Here is a 24,367-nt window from a genome sequence, read left to right as displayed (position 1 = left end):
TTCACCAATGTCTTGCAGTTTCTAGATTACTCGTCTTTTATCTCTTTGGTTAGATTTATTCCTAGGTATTTTATTCTTTTTGATGCAATTATAAATGGAATTGTTTTTATTAATTTCTCCTTCTGATAGTTTATTATAAGTGTATAGAAGTACAACCTATTTCTGTATATTAATTTTCTCTCCTACAACTTTACTGAATTCATTTATTAGTTTAAATAGTTTTTGGTAGCCTCTTTAGGATTTTCTACATATAGTATCATGTCATCTGCAAACAGCGGCAGTTTTACTTCTTCTTTTCCAATATGGATGGTATTTATTGCTTTTTCTTGTCTGACACTGTGGCTAGAACTTCCAATACTATGTTGAATAAAAGTGATGAAAGTGAGCATCTTTGTCTTGTTCCTGATCTCAGAGAAAATGCTTTCAGATTTCGCCACTGAGTATGACATTGGCTGAGGGTTTGTCATATATGTCCTTTATTATGTTGAGATCTGTTCCCACCACACCCATTTTGTTAAGAGTTTTTATCATAAATGGATGTTGAATTTTGTCAGAAGCTTTTTCTGCACCTATTGAGATGATCATATGGATTTTATTCTTCAATTTGTTAATTTGGTTCATTATATTGATTGATTTGCAGATACTGAAGCTTCCTTGCATCCCTGGGATAAATCCCACCTCATCATGGTGCATTATCCTTTTAATGTATTATTGAATTCAGTTTGCTAATACTTTGCTGAGAGTTTTGCATCTACGTTCATCAGTGGCCTGTAATTTTCTTTTTTTGTGGTATCTTTGTCTGGTTTTGGTATCAGGGTGATGCTGGCCTCATAGAATGCTGGCCTATTTAACTTTTTTGAATACTTGAGAATGATATGGGTAAAATTCGCCCGTGAAGCCATCTGGTCCTTGACTTTTGTTTGTTGGGAGTTTTTGGATTATTGATTCAATTTCATTAATGGTAATCATTCTGTCCATATTTTCTATTTCTTCCTAATTCACTCTTAGAGATTGTACATTTCTTTTTTGTTTTTAGGTTTTTTAAAAATTTATCTTTATTTTTTTATTGGAGTATAGTTGCTTTACAATATTGTGTTAGTTTACACTGTACAGCAAAGTGTCAGCTGCAGGTATACATATATCCCCTCTTTTTTGGATTTCCTTCTCATTTAGGTCACCACAGAGCACTGAGTAGAGTTGCCTGTGCTATACAGTAGGTTCTCATTAGTTATCTATTTTACACATAGTGTCAATAGTGTACATATGTCAATCCCAGAGATTGCACATTTCTAGCAATGTATCCATTTCTTCTAGGTTGTCCATTTTATTGGCATATTTGTACTAATTGGTACATATTGTACTAACCTCTTATGATCTTTTTATTTCTGTGGTGACAGTTGTAACTTCTTTTTCATTTCTGATTTTATTTTATGGGCCCTCTTCCTTTTTTTCTTGGTGATTCTGGCTAAAGTTTTATTAATTTTGTTTATCTTTTTTTTTTTTTTTTAATTTATTTATTTTTTGCTGTGTTGGGTCTTCATTTCTGTGCGAGGGCTTTCTCTAGTTGTGGCAAGCGGGGGCCACTCTTCATCGCGGTGCGCGGGCCTCTCACTATCACGGCCTCGCTTGCTGCGGAGCACAGGCTCCAGATGCGCAGGCTCAGTAGTTGTGGCTCACGGGCCTAGTTGCTCCGCGGCATGTGGGATCTTCCCAGACCAGGACTCGAACCCGTGTCCCCTGCATTGGCAGGCGGATTCTCAACCACTGCGCCACCAGGGAAGCCCTGTTTATCTTTTTAAACAACCAGCTTTTAGCTTAATTGATCTTTTCTATTGTTTTTTCATCTCTGTTTCATTTATTTCTGTTCTGATCTTTCTTTCTTTTCTTCTACTAAGTTTGGGTTTTGTTTGCTCTTCTTTTTCTAGTTCCTTTAGGTGTAGATTAGATTGTTCATTTGATTTCTTTGTTGTTGTTGTGTCTTGAGGTAGGCCTGTATTGCTATAAATTTCCCTCTTGGAACTGCTTTGGCTGTGTCCCATAGATTCCGGAACAATTTGTTTTCCATTTTCATTTGTCTCAAGGTATATTTTTATTTTCTCTCAATTTCTTCAGTGACCATTGGTTGTTTAGAAGCATATTGTTTAGACTTCCTGTAATTTTTTCCAGTTTTTTTCCTTGTAGTTGATTTCTAGTCTCATACTATTGTGTTCAGAATAGACACTTAATATGATTTAATTTTTCTTAAATTTATTGAGACTTGTTTTGTGGCCTAGCATGTGATCTATCCTAGACAATGTTCCATGTGGACTTGAAAAGTATGTGTATTCTCCTGTTTTTTTAATGGAATGTTCTGTAGATATCTATTAAGTCCATCTAGTCTAACGTTTCATTTAAGGCCCATGTTTCCTATTGACTTTCTGTCTGGATTTTCTGTACATTGATGTAAGTGGGGTGTTAAAGTCCCCTAGTATTATTGTATTACCATCAATTTCTCCCTTTTTGTTTGTTATTATTTGCTTCATGTATTTAGGCAGTATTTTATACCTTTTTAATGTGTGTATCCCTTAACTACTTATTGTATATAGATGATTTTACTACTTTTGTCTTTTAACCATTTACTAGCTTTACAAGTGGTGATCTACTACCTTTATTGTATGTCTGTCTTTACTGGTAAGAATTTTCCTTTCAGAGTTTTATATATCTAGTTGTGGCCTTTCCTTTCTGCTTAGCAGAGTCTCTTTAACATTTTTTGTCAAGCTGGTTTAGTGGTACTGAACTCTTCTAGCTTTTGCTCGACTGTGAAATTCTTTTTCTTTCCTTTAAATCTGAATGATATCCTTGCTAGGTAGAGTATTCTTGGTTGTAGGTTTTTTCCTTTCATCACTTTGACTGTATCATGCCACTCTCTTCTTGCTTGCATAGTTTCTGCTGAAAAGTTAGCAGATGGTCTTAAGGAAGTTCCCTTGTACATAACTAGCTGGTTTTTTTTTCTTGCTGCTTTTAAGATTCTGTCTTTATCTTTAATTTTTGTCATTTTAAGTATCATGTGTCTTGGTGTGGACCTCTTTGTGTCCATCTTATTTATAGTTTTTTGTGCTTCCTGGATCTGGATGTCTGTTTCCTTCCTCAGGTTAATGAATTTTTCCAGCTATTATTTCTTAAGGTCTTGACCCCTTTCTCTCTCTTCTCTCTTTCTGGGACTGTGTAATACAGATGTTAGTATGCTTGATATTGCCCCAGAGGTCTCTTAAACTATCCTCATTTTTTAAAGTTCATTTTTCTTTTTTCTGTTCAGCTTGGGGGATATACACTACTTCATCTTCCAGATCACTAATCCATTCCTCTGTATCATCTAATCTATTCTTTCTTTCTATTTCAGTTATAATATTCTTCAGCTCTGATTGGTTCTTTGTAATTTTTAACTCTTTGTTGGAATTCTGTGTTCATGAACATCTTTACAATCATTACCTTGAACTCTTTTTTTTGGGGGGGGGGCGGGTAGATTGCTTATCTCCAATTCATTTGGTTCTTTTTCAGAGATTTTGTTTTGTTTTTCTGTTTGGAACATATTCCTCTTTATTCTCATTTTGCCCAACTCTCTGTGTTTATTTCTATGTGTTATGTAGGTTGGTTACATTTCCCAATCTTGGAGAACTGGCCTTATGAATGAGACGTTCTAGGGACCCAGCAGTATGTTCCCTTCTGGCCACCAGAGCTATACTCTCTAGTATGTGGACTGTGTGTGCCCTTCTGTTGTGATGGGACTGACAACTGTGGGTGAACTGGTAGGGAGGGCTGGTTCCCTGTGAGTCCCTGCCTTATGTGGTGGCTACAGGCCCACTGGCAGGCAGGGCTGGGTCCCTGTGTAGCTGGGCAGCCCAGGGTGTCTTGGGGCTGGTACCTGCTTTCTGGAGGGCAGGTAAGCCCCCTGTGCTAATCCAGAGAGAAGATTCTAAAATGATGTTTGCCAGCGCCTGTGTTATCATGGTAGAATGAGCTCCCCAAAATGGCTGCCACCCGCATCTTTGTTCCTAGGGGTAGTCCCAGTTGCCTCCTGCCTTCCTGGGGGGCTCTCCAAGATCAGCAAGTGGGTCCGACCCAGGCCCCTTTCAGACTACTGACATTATGCTAGGACTTGGGAGTATGCGAGATTTTGCATATGCTCTTTAAAAGCAGCATCTCTGTTTCTTATAGCTTTCCAGCTCTCTCAAACGTTAAGCCCCGCTGGTTTTCAAAGCTAGATATTCTGGGGGCTCATCTTCTTGGTGCAGGACCCAGGGCTGGGGAGCCTGATATAGGACTCAGACCCCTTGCTTCTTGGAATGGACCTCTACAATTGTGATATTTCTTCTATTTGTGGGTTGCTGACCCAGGGATGTGGGTCCTGACTATATTATGTTTCCACTTCTCCTACCTGAGTCATTGTGCTTCCTTATTTATCTCTTTTGTTATGGAAAATCTTTTCTGATAGTCTTCAGGTTGTTCTCATAGATAGTTGCTCTGAAAATAGCTGTAATTTTGGTGTGTCTGTGGGAGGAGGTGAATTCATGGTCTTCCTACTCAATTATCTTGGCCACCTCTCTCCAAAATGACAAGTCAATTTTTGTATATAGTGTAAGGTAAAGGTACAACTTAATTTTTTTGAATGAAGTTTTCCATATACCATTTGCTGAAAAGACAGACTATTCCCTTAATGTTTACATCTTTATTTCTTTTTCTAATGTTTTGTTATTCTCTTTCTAGATTTGGGTGTTGGGCTTCCTTCTGAACTGTGATTTTTCTTATTTTTTTTTTGTTTTTTTGCTCTACTTTTGAGAGGTTTTTCAACTCTGTCTTCCAATGCCAGTACTCACTTTTAAATTAAATATAAATATATATATATATATATATATATTTTTTTTTTTTTTTCCAAGAGCTCTTTTCTTTGTGTTTTTCCTTTTTCATGTATCCAGTCATTGTTTTATGGTTGGAATATGCTCTTTTATCTTTCTAAAGAAGGATGGCTTGTAAATTTTTTTGAAGTTTTCATCTCCCTACATGGTTTCTGTTTCCTCCAAGTTTTTTTTTTTGTTTTTGTTTTTGTCTTTGTCTTTGATATCAAACGCCTTCCTCAGATGCCTTCGTTGTTTATTTACATTCAAGAGTGGAAAATTAAAAAGCTGATTGATAGTTCCGTTTGAATGGGTAGTGCTTATTGACTGTGAGCTTTAGTGCAGGGCAATCTGGCTAAGCTATTTCAAAGAGAAACTCTTGCTATTAGCATTTTTAGTTATTTTTCTTTCCAGCTAAACAAATTCTTTAGAGAAGAATCTTTCATTTTCCTATCTGGAGAATATAAACTTGGATGATGGTGTTCCAGAAGATAGGTGGGTTCGGAGGATGGTGTCTCAACATTTAGTATATACTTAATTTGTTTCCACTATCGAACCCCTCACCCTCATCAGTGCCTGCAGTTCACCAATCCAGCTGCCTTCTGTTATATCCTCTTCAGGGAATAAACCTACAATCTCTGCCTTAGTTGCAGAAGAACAATTGCATGGTTGGGTAATATTTGGAAACAGATTTTCAACAGAACTTGGTGTTTTAAATTCTACTTTCATTCTCATTTCAAAAAAAAAAAAAATCATTGTTGTCACTAATTGCAAAACATGTTAGAGATTCAGTGATGCAAATCAAGGTGCTTTTTGACTTTTCTTACTTCAGGCTTAGAATCCACCTTCTCAGGTATGCTAAATTAGTTCTACATGCTGGCTTGCAGAATTTTATTGCTATTGATTTTTCTTTCATTTTCTTTCCCTTTTATTTTATTTCTTAAAAAAATCCCTTGACTAATATTTTTACGTAGTTTTATTATTATTAGGAACAATGGTAAAAGTGTGTGTTCAAACTGCCATATTTTCCTGGATATCTGTATTTTAATTTTTAATGGCAAATGGGAGGTTTAAATTCTTATCAAATCATTGAACTTTTTCTTTGCCAACTTTCCTATTGCATTTATTTTTTAAAAGGTATTCCTTATTTGAGATTTCTAAATCATTTATATTCCTTTTAGCTAATTTTTAACAATTAAGGTGCTTACAATTATGTGCCATTTATTTTAGGATACAATTTGAGCTAAATATCCAAACTAAGTTTCCCGCAAATATAAAGCTGCTTTTCTCAACAATATTTATTTGTTCCATGCTCAAAGATCTGTGATGTTTCCACTGCAGCATATTAAGTTCTAGTATGTACTAGTCTGACTTGACTAATTCAGTGTATGTATTTCTCTTCCATACTCTATTAATTATTGTAGCTTTCTAATTCTCTCTCTGCCCCCAGATTTTTGTAATACTTACCTAGTTTTTAAGACTTAATGATGAATTTTCAATAACATTGCCAAGTCTCTCCTCAAAAATCCCATTAAAATTTGTGCAAATTTTATTACACAATTACATATAATAATATATATATATATATATATATATATATATATATTACGTATAGTGCTATTCACTAAATATATGATTTTCCCTTTCCTTGAAGTTGCAAGTGGCCAAAAACCTTGCCTTCTATGGTATGTGAGTGGAAGTCATATGTATCTCCCTTCCTTCCCTTACCACTCCCTTTCCTTACCACTGCTCTAGTGATTATGGAAGCATGCGTCAAGATGTAGCCTCCATTTGCCTGGACACCTGAGTGATGACAATGAGCCTCCCTGTTGATCTGCATTGGAAATATAGTAAGAAGAATAAATACTTAAAATTTTTTTTTGATAAGCTACTGAGATTTGGGGTTGTTTGGTCCCCAGCATAATGTAGCCTAGCCATAATTACAGAATTATGTTAATGACATCAACTAATTTGGGAGATCTAGGACTATCTATGATACATCTGCTATTGGATTCATTACTGTCAAGAAGAGAATGACAGGCATTAACTGCTGTATTATTACATTTATTCCAGTTGACTCTCTTGGCCAGTCCCATATCAATTCCCTTAACCCCTTTTATGCTTTTTCATCAAATTAGGCTTGCAGGTCTATGCTCCAGATAGGGTTTCCAAGGGTGGGGGATAAGGCTATGGATCCTTAGATCCTGTATTAATCTGTATCTGGGCATAGATTTCATGAGGTAAACTTTCTTCTTAAGAGTTCAGCTTTTCTGCTTTTTCTCTTGATATACTCCCCAGCCCCACCATTCAAGATTTATGCCATTAGAAGGAAGTCTCTGCACAATCATTGATGAGAAACTATTGGCTCACTTTCTACCTAAGGCCTTAGCTTTCTGTGGTTTCCTTTCAAATCACTATGAGTGAAGGAAGGGCCAATTCAGACATTCAAAGGCTGAGTCTACCTGTGCATGGAAATGGCACAGAAAAGGGTAAAAGTTAGAAGCAATTTAAAAAAATTTCCCACCCAGACCCTTGGAGATCCACTGAAGCAGAGATGCATGTGTTCTTTGTGTATTAAAGAATGAATGGATATCTACCCATCCTTCTGGTTACCAATGCTGTTCTATAGTACAACATTTCCTTTTTCTTCAGGGTATGCAACTAGGGTTCATTTTCCAGCCTCTCCTGCAGTTAAGGTGAGCCACAGAATGTGGGTGGCAGACAGTTCAAGGTCTCATCTCTAAACCTCTTCTTCCGCAGTGCTCATCTTCTAGTCAGATCCAATGGAGGACTCCAAGGTGATGAAAAGGGTAGAGCCCCTGAATGTAAGGAGCCTGGGTTTTCTTGCCAACCCACTGGGCTGACTGTGAGTAATAAATAAACTGCTATTGTATTATGCTACTGATCTTTGCAGTTATGTGTTATAACTGTTAGCCTATCCTGACATAAAGAGAATAGTTACAAATAAAATTGTGTGTTTTACAGAGTAAATCCTTTGTGGGGTTGGGATGGAGGGAAGCATAGTTTGTGATTATGCAATATTAATTAGTTTATAATATCTAATTGGATGAATATGAAAAAGTCATTTAATTATGTTTTACCTAAAAAGGATAGAACCTGGCTTAATTGATGGGCTATTTTAATATTAGGTGATAGGTAAAACCTGAGAAATATGAAGTAATGTTATTATAGTCCATGGATGTTTCTCTTTTGCAGTTGTTATCTAAGATTCATAGCTCATGTGTAATCATATGATCATATTGTTGTTTGAAACTTTCCTAATGAATTAAAAATTAAGAAAGTAAATATTTTGTATTAAGTTACTTATGCTCACTCACTTGTATTAAGAAGTAGCAATACTTTCATACAGAGGAACTCTTCTTGGCTAACTTGAAGCTTCACAAACTCCTGTGGGATCTGCCACATGGTAAGGCATAATGAATAGAATGATGATTCCTTCATCCGCTGTCTTGCACCACACACAACACACAAAACAAAAGCAACAGGAAAAAGAAAAACACAGAGTATCTTAGCCAGTTTATGTAATGTATCAGAGATTATGAGATTTAGTAATTACCTGACTTATTGAAAATGACTTTTTATAAACAAACTCAATATTTGGAATTTTAAATGTCTTCTAAATTTAGTCACAATACTGGATTTTTGAGGTTAAAAAATTTGAAGTTAGAAAATTATATTAAATACACATTAACTAAGATTAATGCTGTTTCTCACTTTTATTATCACATTTTAAAAACCTAAACCAAGAAAGGAGAGCAAAGTTGTGGGAGTTGAAAATGTGGTGCTGAGGAACACTCAGGAAATACTTTATTTACTGATTTTTTCCTGTGAAAAACACAAATAAAATTTTGTGTGCAATCCAATGGGAGAGTGAATTCAATTCACAGAAATTGAATAGTATAGAATAGTTCAGTGTATTCAGTTTAGAGTATTCAGTATAAAATAGTTACACTGTGAACTATTCTAGAGGAAATGTATGGTGATATAGAAAAGACAACATTAACAAGCATTAAATAAGTGACAAGACAAACATAAATTCTGAATGTTAAGGAAATTTACTTAAGGCATTTTCTCAACTCTGTACTGTTTTGTAATATTTGTGCTAGTCAAAGAAGTGAACAGGAATAGTGAAAAAAAAACTAGATTTTGACTCAGAAGAGCTAAGATTCTTTGGCAAATTATGCAACTGCCTCAGTTTCCTGAACTGTGAAATAAAGGGTGCTGATTCCTTACCAACTTCAAGGGATTGTAGGAAAAAATGGAATAAAATATATGAAAGTTACCTGTAATCTGTAAAGACTTATCCAAATATAAATTATCATGTTATATAATTCTGAGTCAGCATGCACCATTAGGACAGTATAAATATTTTCATGAAAAGATTCTTACTCAGTTTAAGGTTATATGTACAAAGTTAATTACAGTAATTCCAATATAATGAAGCAAATTGAATTCAATTTCAGTATTTATCTTTCAATGTTTTAAATAAATTGCCAGTCTAATTTTTCCTCTAGGAAGACAGATAATATTTTTACTTTTTGAAGGTAAGTCAATACTTTCATGCAAAAATATTCCTCATTTAATCCATTATCTTCATTACTACCAATGTAAAAATTTTAATTGGATAAACTAAATATTTACTTTTGTCTTTAAGTATATTTCTTGATACATTTTTGAAGTTAAAAAAATTTTGATTTGTGACAACTATTGAAGTAAAAGAAAAAAGCTCCAAATATCAAATCACTGATAAAATAATACAATTTTATTAATGTTGTCATTTAAAGCTATATCCCGAGGTAGTTCTAAGAAACCTTTCAGGAAAATTCTATTATTTAGGACACTAGATGTATGATCATCTATTGAAATGTAATTTTCAAGATTATCCTACGTATATACTTTTGATAACAATAACAACAAATGTCAAGTTACTACTTACTCATTTAGTATTAGATCAGGTGCAAAATACAGCATCTGTCCACTGACATGCTTATAAGATCTCCATCCTAGTCCAAATACCATTAAGCTCATCCAAGAATACTGGATGAGAGTTATCTGGTCATCAATATGTAAGTTTCGAAAACCTACAAAATAAATTTACATATAAATGATCACAAAAATCACTTTGTCAAAAACCTTAAAAATAAATAAAAATTTGAAAATAGATGTAAGTAGGGTAATGTAATATAATGTTTTCAATCTCAATATATTTACACAAAAAAGCAGGAAATAATAGTAGAGTCTGAAACACTAAAAACAAGAAGAGACTCTGGAATTTATTAAAATTAGTCACTGTGATTTAGCATTTCTGGGAATTCACTAATTAAATCAAACATCTATCATTCATTCATGCAACACTCATTTATTGAAAGCCAATTGTGTGCAGGCACTGTGGTAAAATGTTGGGGTTATGAAGATGAGTAAGACACAACCGTTGCCCTTAAAAGAAGCTTGCAACTCAACAGGAGAGATAAGCACATAAGTATTGCGATAGAGAAGGTAAGAGGGAATACACCAGGCAATAGGGAGATCAGGAAAATTGCCCCCAAACAGAAATAATGCCTGAACAGATCAGAGTCAGTTGGTTGAGGAATCTTAATTCTTTGGGATTTAAACATAAATTGGTTTTATTTTGTAAAACCACTGCTTTCAATTATGCTACGTCTAATTTTTCTTTAACAATCCTTAATTAAATTTGGGGTAGATTCCATAGTTTTCTGGTCACTTTTGCTTTCTGAAACTTAATCTAGTCTCATTTTAAATTCCCATATGGCTTAAGAGGTTTAGAGTCTGTGTGGGTATGGATGTGTTTGTGTGTGTGTGTGTGTGTGTGTGTGTGTGTGTGTGTGGTGTGAATGCTCTGGTCTTTCACACCTTCACAACCTCCCTCTTTTAGACCTTTCTCTGGTGTTGGTGGCAGAGGAAGGATGGCAGGGAAAAGGCAAGTGTATCTTCATTTACATAGTCAAAGTTTTCTCTCCATCTCTTTCTAATTCTCTTTTTGCCTGCTTGGGGGAAGATGACCAGCTCAGCACTGATGGGCTCAAAGGAGGGAGGGGAAAGAGGTGCTTGGAGGCATGGGCTGGGGTCAGATCGTGGATGGTCTTGTATTCCTATTAAGGAGCAATGGGAGTGATATAGCCTGATTTATATTATGCACAGCTCATTGGTAGCCATGTGGAGGATGGATTCAAGGGAAAAGGTCTGAGGTTAGGGAGAGAAATTGGGAGCTATGGCCAAAGTCCAGGTGAGAGATGATAAAAGCCTGAAATAAGCCAACAGGTAGGAGTAGAGAAGATAGAGTGCATCAGAGAAATGTTTAAAGAGTAAAATCAAAGAAATCTGGCAAGTGATAGTACATAGGTAGGAGAAAGAGGGAGTCAAATAGATCTTTCAGTTTTTTTACTTGAATGGTGGGTGATGATAACAGCATTACTGAGACAAAATAAAGGAGGAGAAACAGGCTAGAGAAAAAATATTAAGTTTTGGATCTGTTTGAGGGACTGATGGAATGAATACCCATATACATATGAATTAGAGGTATGAGGAGTTATCTGAGCAAAAGATATAAAATTTAAATTATTTGTACCTGAGTGTACCTGAAACAATAAAAGTGAATGAAATATTTCATTAAAGGTATAAAGAAAAATAAGTGTTTTGGTAGGAACCTTAATCACTTTCTGTACAGCTTTTTAAATAGCATCTATTCCTTCAAAAACTCTCACTGAAGTCCACTTACAAATGGCCTATTTCAAAAGTAAAACCAAAGCAAAACTTAATTCCTTAGATCTCAAGGGCAAAATAAATTTATTTCCTGATTCAGTTAACTATCTCAAGGCAGGTAGCAGAAAAGGCTATCTATCTTCTCTCCATACGCTCCAGATAGTCCCAACTTCATGTGAATAGCAGGAAGACTGCTATTCCCTTCCTAGAAATTCTTAGTCTCAGATGAACCAAAAACAGCCCTAGCACATATTCATAAATAGTGGTACCATAGCAGATATTTGCCCCTTTTCTGGGGGGAGGGTGACTTTTCAGTGTTTCACTTTCTCCCCTGCCTCCTTTTCTCCCTCCCTTTTTTCCTCTATGCAAATAGAGTTTCCCATTGATTGTAGTTTGGTGAGAACAAGTACCCCACTTTCCCACCAAGGAAGTTGGCTAAGGCCTCTTTCCCTGGGCTTGTGATCTAGGTTTGATCTGTGGAACACCTACTACCTGGACTTTGAAGCAAAAAATAGTAAAACAAAGACTAACATATGGTTAGGCTTTATTTGTGATGGTGCTAGTGCCTAATGACAGTGGGATCCAATGGGGACATTTGTGATTTGTTTATTGGCCCTCCAGAGATGCCTTGGTTTCTGCCTACTTTCCAGACTTGTCCTCTAGCTTCTATTCAGTGAATCCCTGATGTTTTTTCAGAAAATTATTTTTTTCTTTTTGTTTTGTTTTTGGTTTTGTTTTTTTGTTTTTTGTGAAGCTCAACTGTTTTTTTGTGGGGCAGTTGTAGTTGTTTTACAATGTTGTGTTAGTTTCTACTGTACAGCAAAGTGGAGTTCCCTGTGTGCTATACAGCAGGTTCTTATTAGTTATGTATTTTATACATATTAGTATATATATATGTCAATCCCAATCTCCCAATTCATCCTTGTTTTGTTTTCGATAGCCAGAGGTTTTTTGTTTCTGTTTTTTAAAATTAATAGAGTTGGTGTTTATTGCTTACATCCTGATTTATTCAGGTGTAGAAAGACTCCCTAAATAACTAGCTAAGAAAAATTTGGCATGCAATTTTCATAATTCTCTTTTTATTTTCATATGCCACATACATGCATCTTGAAGTTCATGTTTATATATTTTACCTCTCTGTTTTTTTTTTTTAAATTATGAGTCAGTCAATACAATAGATCTAATACAGAAATGCCACTTGTAAACTGAATATTTTATAGTAATAGTAATTAGTTCTTCCACCAAGTTTAGGATCATTTGATAAGAAATAAATAAACTTTCCTAATTTTTGCAAAGCAAGACACCCTCAAGGGAGGCACATATAGACTTGGTCTATTTTTAGTATATTATAATATAAAAGGCAAATCTTGCTGAAATAACTTAAAACTTATGAAATTACCAATATTTATAGCAGGAAGTATATTCTTTCTATTTAACAGAGTGGAAAACAACTCAGAAAATAGCTTTATTTACTCCCCCTTTTAGAGGGCTTATCTGAGATAAATGTACAATGTTAAATTGACTTGAACATACTTGGTACAGAAGTGCAATTTTTTTTTTTTTTTTACCATTAACTGTAATATCATTCATTACTTTATACTGAAACAAAGACGGGAACACTGAGATCAAATTCCCATTGATGATAATGATCAGGTAAACTCAGTACATTTGAGATGAGGATCAAAATGAAAACCTTCACACAGAGAGAGAAGTGATGGATGACCCGTAATTGTGTTCAACAAGTAGTAAAGAAAAATGCCCTTTCCTTTAAAGTGACTTGACTTGATAATTTCTGTCACAAGCTGTCCAATCCTTAATGCCTAAAAAAAAACTGAAAAGAAAGTGTACAGTAACACATGGCCTATATGACCTTCTAGGTTCTCCTGGCTTAATTCCAGAGTTTCAATAAAATATACAGGCCGTGCTCCTCTAAAAACAGTCGCATACTGAAATAGCTAATCTACAACAAGGGCAGAGCACTCACTACCTCAGCACCTTATGACACAAAGCATGAACTTTAAGGAACACAAAAAAGCTTCAGCACAATAAATGTAATCACCAACATATGTTTGATGACATTATGAATAAGGACTTGATGGGTAATGATTTAAGGTAGCATAGTTCTTTCATACCACTTCCAAAATTTAAATTTCTATAAATATTCTTTAAGCACCTGTTTGGGATGAAGCATTATGTTTGCAACTCAGCATAAAGACTAGAAAGATGCTGTTTCTGCCTTTAATACTTGTAGTCTGTGAGACAGACAGATAAGTAGAACATAATTACCATTCAAGCGTGACAGTGGTGTGGTTGACAAAGGCAAGGGTGAAGCGCTCGGAGAGAAAAGGGGCCTTTGGCTCAGTCTGGGAAGGCGCAGGAAAATCTTTCTAGGGGAAGGTTGATTAGCATCCTGAAGGCTAGTTAGGGACCGGCCAGGGAAGATGTAGGAGAAAAGAAGGGTCTCCAGGTAAGGAAAACAATATGGATGAAGAAAGGCAGGAAATGGAGCAAAGAGCTTTGTGGGAACTGAAGCTCAGAGGTGCTTGAAGTGGGAGAGTGAGAGAAAATGTGCAAACTCAGGAGGCATATCACAGAAAGGCCTGGGGTACTAAGGCTAAGAAGTGTGGCTTTGTTCTGGAAAGGGAAGGGAATAATATAATTGATTATAATTGTTTTTGAAAGATGATTCTGGTGGCAGAATTGAGGATGGTTTGGGGGTAGTGTGAAACTGTGGTAACAGTGTCAGTCAGGGGTCTACGACCGAAATCTAGGAAAAAATGACCAGGACCTAAACTAGCTCAAGGCAGTAGCAGTGTAAATATCATGGATAATGAATCATATCTATAATAAGCAGAGTTGACAGAATTTGATAACTAATTAGACAGGAGGTGAAGGAGAAAAGTAAGCCAAGGATTATAATCAAGATTCTGTCTGAGGTGCCATTTCAAGATACAGTAAAAGGCCTTAGGCTCACAGAGCAGAAGGTCATATTGGCTTGGAAGTTCATTCAGGTGGAAATGTGTAATAAGCAGTAGAAATATATGGTCCAGTAGTTCCGTAGAGGGTCTGGGTTGGTACCATGTAATTAGGAGTCATCAGAATATAGTGGTAGTTGAAAACAAGGCCATGAGTGAGCACATCCAGCCTTGCAGACTGAGAAACTACTGGAATATAAGATGGAACCAGGAAATGCTAAATTCATGGTGTGAGTGGGAGAACAAATCCACAAAGGAAACAGGAGATACATAAATTGAGAGAAACTTTATCTGTCTGTAAGGGAAGTGATGAATGCCAAAGGAAGAGTTTCGGCAAAACATGGTTACTTTGTCAATGGCCCCAGAGGCATGTGAAACATGTTAAGGGCTGAAAGTATTCATTTGATTTGATAAGTAAAACATTTTGGTGACATTGGCAATAGTAATTTCAGTGGAATAGGATATCAGAAAAATCTTTTTTTAAAGTCTTCATAAAAGTATTATCAAAGCCTGACTTTACTCTTAGAAGGCTAATCTCATTTCTTTTCTATCACTTTGTTGGGGAAAGTAATTTAATTTATTCATTTGATTTGGGGCGAGAGAAAAAAATCTTTTGTCACACATGCAATGGCTATCACTGACTCAAAAGATATTTTGGCATGTTTCAAAGGCAGAAAACCAGACAAAGGACTGTTCGAGTCCTCTGATACTGATGATTGCAAGTAGTCTGGCTAACTGAGACCAAGAAGGTATGTTTAAAAATGTCAAAGCATTGACCTGAATACATTTTTTTCACCAAATAAATAGACGAATCAAGACAACATTTATAAAAAGGAAATATTTCTCCCAAACTTATCTGTCACATCAATTCTGCTACAGTGTATTAATACACAGGATGAAGAATATTTAAAGATGAAATTGGACTGGGAATGAGTACTTAATGATTTAACTTCCAAAGCCTACCCTGACTCAGCCCATAATGTATGCCTCTAAATTTACTTTCTGCCACTCTCCCCAATATAATTTTATTGTCAGTGGTTTCTTAATACTTGGATGATGAAACCCCCAGGAGGCCAGTAGTGTTTGACAAACCATATGCACAAATGTATTTTTTCTCAATCAGCAGCTATTAAAAGTTTTAATTACTATGCCATGGGGGAAGGTATGATGACATTTTTTATGTTACTAAGGGACCTTCACACCTGAAAAGATTGAGAACCATTCTTATGCTGGTCTAATTCATTATTCACCAAGCATACCTCATGACTTCCTTATTTTACACCATTCCTTCTATCCAGAATGCTTTCTCGTCTTAATCACGATTTATCAGAGTCTCATTTCTCCTTCATGGTGTACTTTAACTGATACCTTGTCTCTGAATCCTTCTCTTGTCCCTGAAGCCAAAAATGTTCTTCTGTCCCCATTTTTAAAAATCTGTATCTTATGCCACTTTCACATACTTCTATAGTTGACCTTTGAACAACATGGGTTTGAACTGGGTCCACTCACCCAGGATTTTTTTCAATACTACAGTACTACATGATCTGCAGTTGGCTGAATCTGTGGATGCAGAACTGGGCTCACTGTAAAGTTACATGTGGACTTTTGACTGCTCGGAGGATCAGTGTCCCTAGCTCTCGCGTTGTACTAGGGTCAACTGTATAGTTGTTTGGGTGTCTTATATTCCATTGGATTGAATGTTCCTTAACAGAGGGAATATGTCTTGTTCATTTTTAAAATTTTGTAAATATTGTGTTGCTTCAAGTTTCAAATAAGAAAACATTACCCACTGAAATTATAGCTAAATGTCAATGTGAAATCATTCATGTATAGGTACAGTATGTCAGAGGCAATATATCCTAAGAGATCGCTTGTAAATGTACTGTCATGAGGCTAAAGTATCTTGCAAGTCTCCATTAAATAGAAACAAAGATATCTCTGAAATACTATGGGAACGATGTTAAATACAATGCAATTATTGTAACAGGTCCAAGATAAAAGAAGAGCATAGACAAAGATGAAATGAGAATCCCTGACCAGGCAACATAAATCCTCTCAGGGACCTGCAGATACATGCCTTGCGGCCCTCATGCATGCTGTCACCTTGGTAATGATTATCATTCTGCATCTGATCTTTTTTTTCTCCTGAGAAATTTTTAAGATTATCTTTTTTCTTGGCAAAGTTAAAGGGCATTGGTTTATTTGGATAAACACATATAATCTAAAAGTTTTAGTTCCTGAGCAAACACTTATTATATACAGTATTTTAACTTCAAATCCCTACAGGTCTGCTATTCAAATGAGCTTAACCAGAGAACATATGATCCTGTGAAGAAGTGTTGTCCCTGTTTAGTTTAGGACCATGATTCCTTTCACCCAGATCTTCAAGGCAGGTTTTTCTCCTTTTATGCCTCAGAGGGCCTGAAATCTGTTCATAAGCTGACTTCCCAACTACACTTTCCTATTGTGAAAGAATTACCTGATCTACCTACATGTTTTCCTAGCAGCATCTTTTTTTTTTACTGTAAATAAGTAAACTATTAATAAGCTTCATTTAACCAAGGCCATCTTTCACAGACCAGTAACATGTGAGTGAATGGATAAAATAAGTTTCTCTTATGTACAAAACTGATGACCAGATGCTAGGATGTGCTGCATCAAAATGCATTCACACCATGAGCTCAGCCTTCTCTTTCTAACACCACTGTTTAATTGTTAAGTCTTGCACACAGGAAGTAGGCAACAGACATTTACCGAGTGAATCAAGTAAATAAAAACCGTACTCTGATTTAAAGTCAACCGAAAGTTTTTGAGTAGCTAATGATACCAGATTACTTTATATATATATGTGTCCTTCAGAGTCCTTTCACAGAGGTCGATATAGTCACTCTAGTTCACTGATTATTTTTGTCATTCATTCGAGTTATTCCCAGAATTCAGACCATGAAAATATGGTTTGAAAGACCATGGGCCACACAATACTTTAATAATCCTAATGTTTCCCTTATTATACAGTTAGTGAAAACAGTACATGTAATACTGGTGATGCCATCATTCTTGTTTACTTACACACAAATTACATTTTGTAACATTAAAAATGTTGCCACCAAATACAATGTAAAAATTTTCTCTTACTCTTTTTGAGGGTGTGTGGGGATCAAAAATCTAGAGAGATAATAGTGTTTCAATTTAAGAAGCTCACTTAGTTTTTTCCCAAAATGAATAAATTATTGTTGGAATTATGACTGGTTATTTTCTAACTTTGCCAGTGACAGTAGAATCTTTTTAAACAATAGAGAACGTACAAAATGCAAACAAAAGAAATATGAACTATATCAACAAACATCAAAGAAATAACCTTTTCCAAATCATAGAAAAACAGAAAAGTTTAAACACATAAACACTCATTTTTAAACAGAAAAAGTTTGCCAATGTTATTGTAATATTTTAATTTAATAAAGATCTATCAAATTTGATAACCACTTTACAGTAACTTAAGAAAAAAACATTCAGAACTTTTCTAGTGGAAAAAAATATTACCTGTCCAAGGCTTTTCAGCAAGAATGAAGCTAATAAGAACCTGGGCACTGTGATTTTTGATTTTACTTTATCTTCACTAGAATAGTGAATTTAATTAACTTTTCTCAACATGTATTTTTTAAAAGATTCAACAAACAGGAATCTATTTTTCTTTCTATCTCATGTAACCTTGAATTTTCAATAACAATTCATCTATAGTATTTCAAACCTTTCAGGTAGAATAATAACTGAGAAATAATATTAAGGCAAATTGGGAAATGAATTCTTTTTTAAAAAGGCTATTAAATTTACCTGGAGACTAAAATGGCATACTATGTTTAATTCTTGATCAGATATTGGAAAAATAAACTGGTCTAAAGGAGTATAAGGATATTATTGGTGTGAAGAGAAAGTAACTTTAAAAAATGTTCTATTTCTAATTATGGGATTAATGCCTCCACAAATAATTACTACCCATGTATTCTCTTGGCTTTGTACTCTAAGGTTTAGCCAGGTGAGAACTGCAACCCTGTAACTCTTTGAACTGCTTGGCTCCTATGGAGATGTGCTGAGAGAGCAAAAGTAGCTCATAAATAAAGTGACTGAAATCCTTTCATGATGATATAATCCAAATTCTCACTGTCTAGGTATAAATTCGAGAAAATAGTGACTGGAGGTTTCTCTATGTCCAAATTATTTGTTTATGTTTAGGAATTTTATTTCTTAATTGACTTTAGATACTCTTCTATACTCTGAATACTGTTTTGATTTGTTATATGAATAGGTACATTCAGTTTTATTTTCAACCATGTGAGGTTGGTTAAATTAGGATTTGGAACGAACTAGACATTTCTAAGAAGATGGTCAATTTGTCTTTTTTCTGAACTACTATATTATCTATGGTTTAACATATTGATTTATGCTATTCCTTAACTATTTCATTATGTAAGTCTTGATTCATCAACAAGACTCAAAATGTTATCTATGTCTTTTGTATTTCCATAGCACACAGTAGGGTCCTAGAAAAGTAACATATAATATAGGGTCCTAGATAAATATTTTGAACTGCTGAAACACATACTAAAACACCCTGCTTACACTATATTTAATTTATTGCACAGACTGTTTTATTTAACCACCCACTAGTAAAAAGCCATAGTAAAGTTTTTATTACATGCTCTTATATACAAATAATTATTACCTGGCAGTAACTTAGACCACTTGACTACTGAAAGAAGTTGTCTCTCGCCTAGCTGATTCAGACTTGTCAGCAAAGAACTGGAGGTATCAGGTTTGGTGTTGTCGTGTCCTGCATAGACCACATCTGGTTCAATGCTCATGAGCAAGTTGATCAGCGGGGGGACCAACTGTAAGTCTTGATTTGGTGAAAAAGTGATTCTCTGGCTTAGGGCTTGGCTTTCATTTGGAATGCCCACCGGCTGTGAGAGAGCAACGGCATCTAGTGCTCTCATAACTCTAACTTTATTGAACTTTTTAAACTTTCGACCTACAGAGAAGAAAAAAAAAAGAAAGGAAGGTAATATAAATACATAGAAATGAAATATTCCAGCAGAGAATGATTTTTCTTAATTCTTAAAATTATAGCATTACAGGCTTTGGCATCTATCTCATAAAATGAGACACAATAAGTAAAAATGTTAGGTCTCAGACTTGGATTAAAGAATTAATTACACCAGCATTCACTGGGCTGATGGGTGTGGGTAATTACACCAGTATCCCATGCAAGGTTATGGAGCTTTGCAGTAACATGTAGAAAAGACAAATGGCTTTTAGCAGAAACCAAGCTCAGTGTTGGTCAATATTCTGACAGGACTGCCTTCCCAAAGTTAATGCTACAGACTACATAATTAAAACATAGTGTTTAGTAGATATTGAATCTCCTTTTGAGTTTTATTCTTTTAAAAATCTGTTAAAAGATATGCATATACATATGCAAACCCCACAAAATCTTGTGCACAAATTCAGCGGTCTCATGATCATTTGAAACTCCTTGAAGTCAATACATGGACTATTATGAGATATAAGGACCCAAAGCTAAGAATTCAATTTCTAAATTAAGGGAGGAGAGTGTCTACATCTTGTGCTGGTCAGGCCACATTTGTATTTCTGGACAATTTCTAGAATTTCTATTTTGCTGAATTGTCATGTGTTAGGAAGAAAAACAGTCTGACAGGGAGATGAGTAGAAATCTGCCTCATGAGGAGTGGTTGAAGGAGAACAAGATGTACAACTGGGCCACTGCTGGTTCCCAGGTGCCTTGGGGTGATCAGAGGGCAGGCTGGACTCCAGCTCCCATCTGCTCTATGACAGGCATGGGCTACTTAACAGTATCAAGTGTCTGTGCTGTTTAAGCCAGGAAAAAAGGCTAAGGAAGGCTTGATAATGGTTTGCAATCATATAAGCAGAGGCTGCAGTTTGCTGGCTCTAATCCCTGTTCTGGCTCATAGACATGTTTTGTTTGGCTCACACAATTCTTTCCAGAGTTATGAAAGCATTTCTGAATTAGCTGGGTGGCAACAATCTGTTAAAGCCGAGCTACAGCTGCTGCTTTTGAATGGGGCACAGACACTCCCACACATCCCGGTTCCCACCACAAACTAGTAGTAGGCCATTGGTCAGTTTTCTTAAATCAGGTCACTCTGCCCAATTAAGTTACCTGCCTGGTCTCTGCAAGCGTTTGCCTTTGTGATTTCTGAGCGCAAGTATTGTCATAAAGAGAAAGGATTACACTTGTTCTATAGAACACCCCCCTCCAAAGTTGTGTTAGAATGGATAGGTGACAGAGAAACAAATGCCAGGGGTCAATATATAGAAAGGATCCAGAAATGTTTAAGGAGATGTTTCAAACAAGTTTCCTGGGGAAGGAATGAGTTACCAGAGGGAAGGGAAGTAATATTTGTGGAGTATCTACTATATGCCAGGAATTTTATATATGTATCATTTATGCCTCACAACAAGTAGGTATTATTAATTCCATTTGTAAATTGGGAGAATGAAGAGTCAAGAAGATGGCATGCCCAATGTTAGAGTGATAGAGCTTGGATTATGTGGACTCTGAAGTCCAAACTCTTTCTCACACAATCTCTCTGGCGTTTCAGGCAGGGACTTCATGGTCGTTTGGTGGGATTCTGGAAAAGAGGTCTAGGCAAGAGATTGTGGGAAAGAGCACAAAGGTTGATTCCTTCCAATCCTAAAATACTGTGGTTAACAGAAAATAAGACATACATCCTATCAGCCCCTTCCCTCCCCAATAATAACTCCAAAATGGTTTTCTTTTTCATTTATTTTAACCCCTTTTCTCTTTTTTAATGCCCTTTCAGTTCTGGTTTTATCAGGATTTGATTACACTATGAAACCATGGAATCTTATTGAAAACTAAAGCAAATGTTTTACATTTTGTTCAGTGTAAAAAGTCTTACACCCAAAATAAATTCCAATTTCCTAACATGCTGATTATACATAATGCAGTTTGAATTAATATAGAAATGTTCACATTTCTGCTTGTGATCCAGTCTTTTCATGAGTCCCAGTGAAAAAAAGGGGGACATGTGATAAAAGCAAAGTTGAAAGATGAATTAACATTGAACTAGATCATTTACATATCTATCTTACGTAATTTAACTTGCAGCTCAAGGGTTTGAAATAAACACTAGCATTTCCATTTTAAAGATGAGGAATAGGTTTATAGAAGCTAAGTAATTGGCCAAGTTTATAGAGAAAATAAATGCCAAAGCAGAGATATTAATCAAGGGTTAATTTATTTTATTCTTTCTTTTACTTACTCATAAAACACTGATTGAGTGGTTTCATGTACCAGGCACCGTTTAAGGTCCTGAAACTACAGCTCTGAATAATCAAACAAGGTATCTGCTTTCATGGGGCTTATATTCTGGTGGGAAGATAGAGAGAGCCCGCAAACAAATAAAGAGTAAGATAATACCACACAATAGTATGCACTATGAGTGAAACGTGTAATGTAACAGAGAGTGACTTGAGGCAACCGGACATTAAATAGAACGGTCAGGGAAAGACTATGGTCTTTCCACTAGAGCACACTGCTGCCCCTTCACATAGCCTTTATTTCTCTAAATTTGCAGGCTGATGACTCTTCTGGAGCTAATCAAGCAGTGTATGTCAAAGGAGAACTTTGCACACCAGGAGAATTAACTTAAAGAATTGAATAAATGTAAAGTATTATTAAGAGATGTTTTCCTAAAGTGCTAAATTGTTACAATCTTGCCACCTCTACCCTCCACCCCCTACAATGAATATGTTTGGTCTTCCCAAAATAAATCTTAAGAGATGTAATAACTCTTCCATCTACCTACAGCTTATGAACATGTGGCATGTGGGAAAAATGAACTTTGGGTTGGCCATATCTGGGTATGAATCCTATCATTTAGAAGCATTATATCTGGGGTGGATTATTTTATTTATCCAAGTATCAGTTTACTCACCTATTAAACAGGGCATTTACCTCACAATATCACCATTAGCCTAGGTAAAATAATGTATAGAAGTATGTGGTGCTTGGCATATAGCAGACACTCACTAATGTTAGCTGTGACTTTTGGAACTTGATTAGAAAGACTTGAGAGAGGAAGGGAAACTATAACTTCGTTTAGTTTGCATTTTCTGATGTTAAAAAGTGTTCCTAATCACCTATTTTCTCCTCCCTCCAAAACCTAAGCAAAAAAAACAAACGACAAAGGCTTCTATGGTCAAATATGTTTAAGCAATGCTGTATTAGAAAATTTAAAGTGATATCCTTACCTTACTTAGTACTGTATCTCAGAACCTTCAATACGTTGTATGGATTATGGATCTCTAAGAGAATAATATTAATATATAGTGTTTCCCAAGTATATCTGTCTTTTTCACTTGATGAAAAACCTGCTAGTATCTCATGGGATTAACAGTTTGGAAAACACTACTTTAGAATATTTTTCTCTATGAGGTTTGCATTTGAGATCAAGCCTATGATTTGAACCTCATTAGTTCCATTGTCAAGCATGCAGTCACTGATTTTTCTCTTAGCAAGTTAAATAAAATAACTAGCTGTTATTAAAAAGACAGTTAACCTTAACTCCTCTTGACATTATATAAAATAGGAACTGTAAAGACACATGTACATCTGCATCAATCTTAATTTTAAATTGCCTTTGTTTCATCATAGAGTAAAATACAAAAAGTATTGTTTTCCTTTATTTCTACCACAACTGGCAACTTTAAGTTAAGGTCCAGAGCCCAAAAGAGGATGAAATTAGATTAAAATTTAGATATATAATTTTTGTAACCACATACACATTTGTAGATACAAATCAGAGTCCCCAAGGGAAGATAATGTTAAGAGAAGAAGAGGGTTAATGAAAAAGTTCCCCTGTCCTTGACAGTGACCTTCAAAGAAGATACCACCTCTTTGTCAGCTTTGTATATTCTCTTCAGTGTCCGGCAGTGCCTCAATAAATCTCTGCTGAATGAATGAAAGAACACATTATTATGCCTTTCTGTAGTTATTCTCTATTGCTGCATTTGTTTCCTTCAGAGCACACAGCCTCCTCCTCTGCTAGGCTAACTGCCCCATGAGGATAGGGGCCAGGTCTCTTTTATTTACCAATGTAGATCTGAAGCTTTCCAAACCATCTATCATACAGTGGACTACTAATAAATATTTGTTGAGCTATTGAAGTTATTATTTTGACTTAACATAGATCTTGAAAAAGGAATATCACAGGAAGAGTACTAAAAAGATAATGTGAACAGCAATGTGATTTTTTTTTTTTTTTGATTTGCTGGATTTTATATAAGGTAGTCTTTCAAAGAAATGATTCCTAGTCTTCACGTATAAAAATCACTGTTAAATAATATAACAAACAAATCTATAGAATTTTATATAATTGTTGATTGATTAACTAGATAATGGCAAAAAGTACTCACAATTCAGTAAAAATTTAGAATGACTCTGTATTCCAATATTACTCATGTACTTCTGAAAAATAACAGCACCTGGTGGTTTGGTAACCTAAGTAGAGACTAGGTGTGTGGGCCCAGTAACCACCTCCCACCCACTATTCTCCCACCCCGCTGCATCTATCTTCAGAAGCTTTCATTGTTTTGTGGGAAGGAGGGAAGACAGGTTCAGATGCTAGGGGTGGGCATGGGGGTATAAGAAAGAAGATGGGGAGAAGGACTTAATAGTTGTCTCTCATTCAACCTGATGGACATCATTTTGAGGATGGA

The 24,367-nt window shown here is 35.5% G+C and overlaps 1 protein-coding gene across 2 annotated transcripts in view; it reads right to left on the bottom strand.

The window, feature by feature from the left end:
- PGR (progesterone receptor) overlaps positions 1-24,367 on the bottom strand; it is a 104,697-nt gene that overhangs the window by 8,828 nt on the left and 71,502 nt on the right. Inside the window, exons 4-6 of one of the 2 annotated variants that reach the window (XM_059929372.1) lie at positions 19,308-19,613; positions 9,829-9,973; positions 8,210-8,340 (exon numbers count right to left, since the gene is read on the bottom strand). In XM_059929372.1, coding sequence (XP_059785355.1) covers positions 8,210-8,340; positions 9,829-9,973; positions 19,308-19,613 — 582 coding nt within the window. The remainder of the gene's footprint in view (positions 1-8,209; positions 8,341-9,828; positions 9,974-19,307; positions 19,614-24,367) is intronic. The other variant, XM_059929373.1, reaches the window with a different exon arrangement.

The sequence above is a fragment of the Balaenoptera ricei genome, chromosome 8 (genome assembly GCF_028023285.1).
Source record: "Balaenoptera ricei isolate mBalRic1 chromosome 8, mBalRic1.hap2, whole genome shotgun sequence".
Lineage (NCBI taxonomy): Eukaryota > Metazoa > Chordata > Mammalia > Artiodactyla > Balaenopteridae > Balaenoptera > Balaenoptera ricei.
Note: the sequence above shows the minus strand (reverse complement) of the source record. Positions and strands in the feature narration are given on the sequence as shown.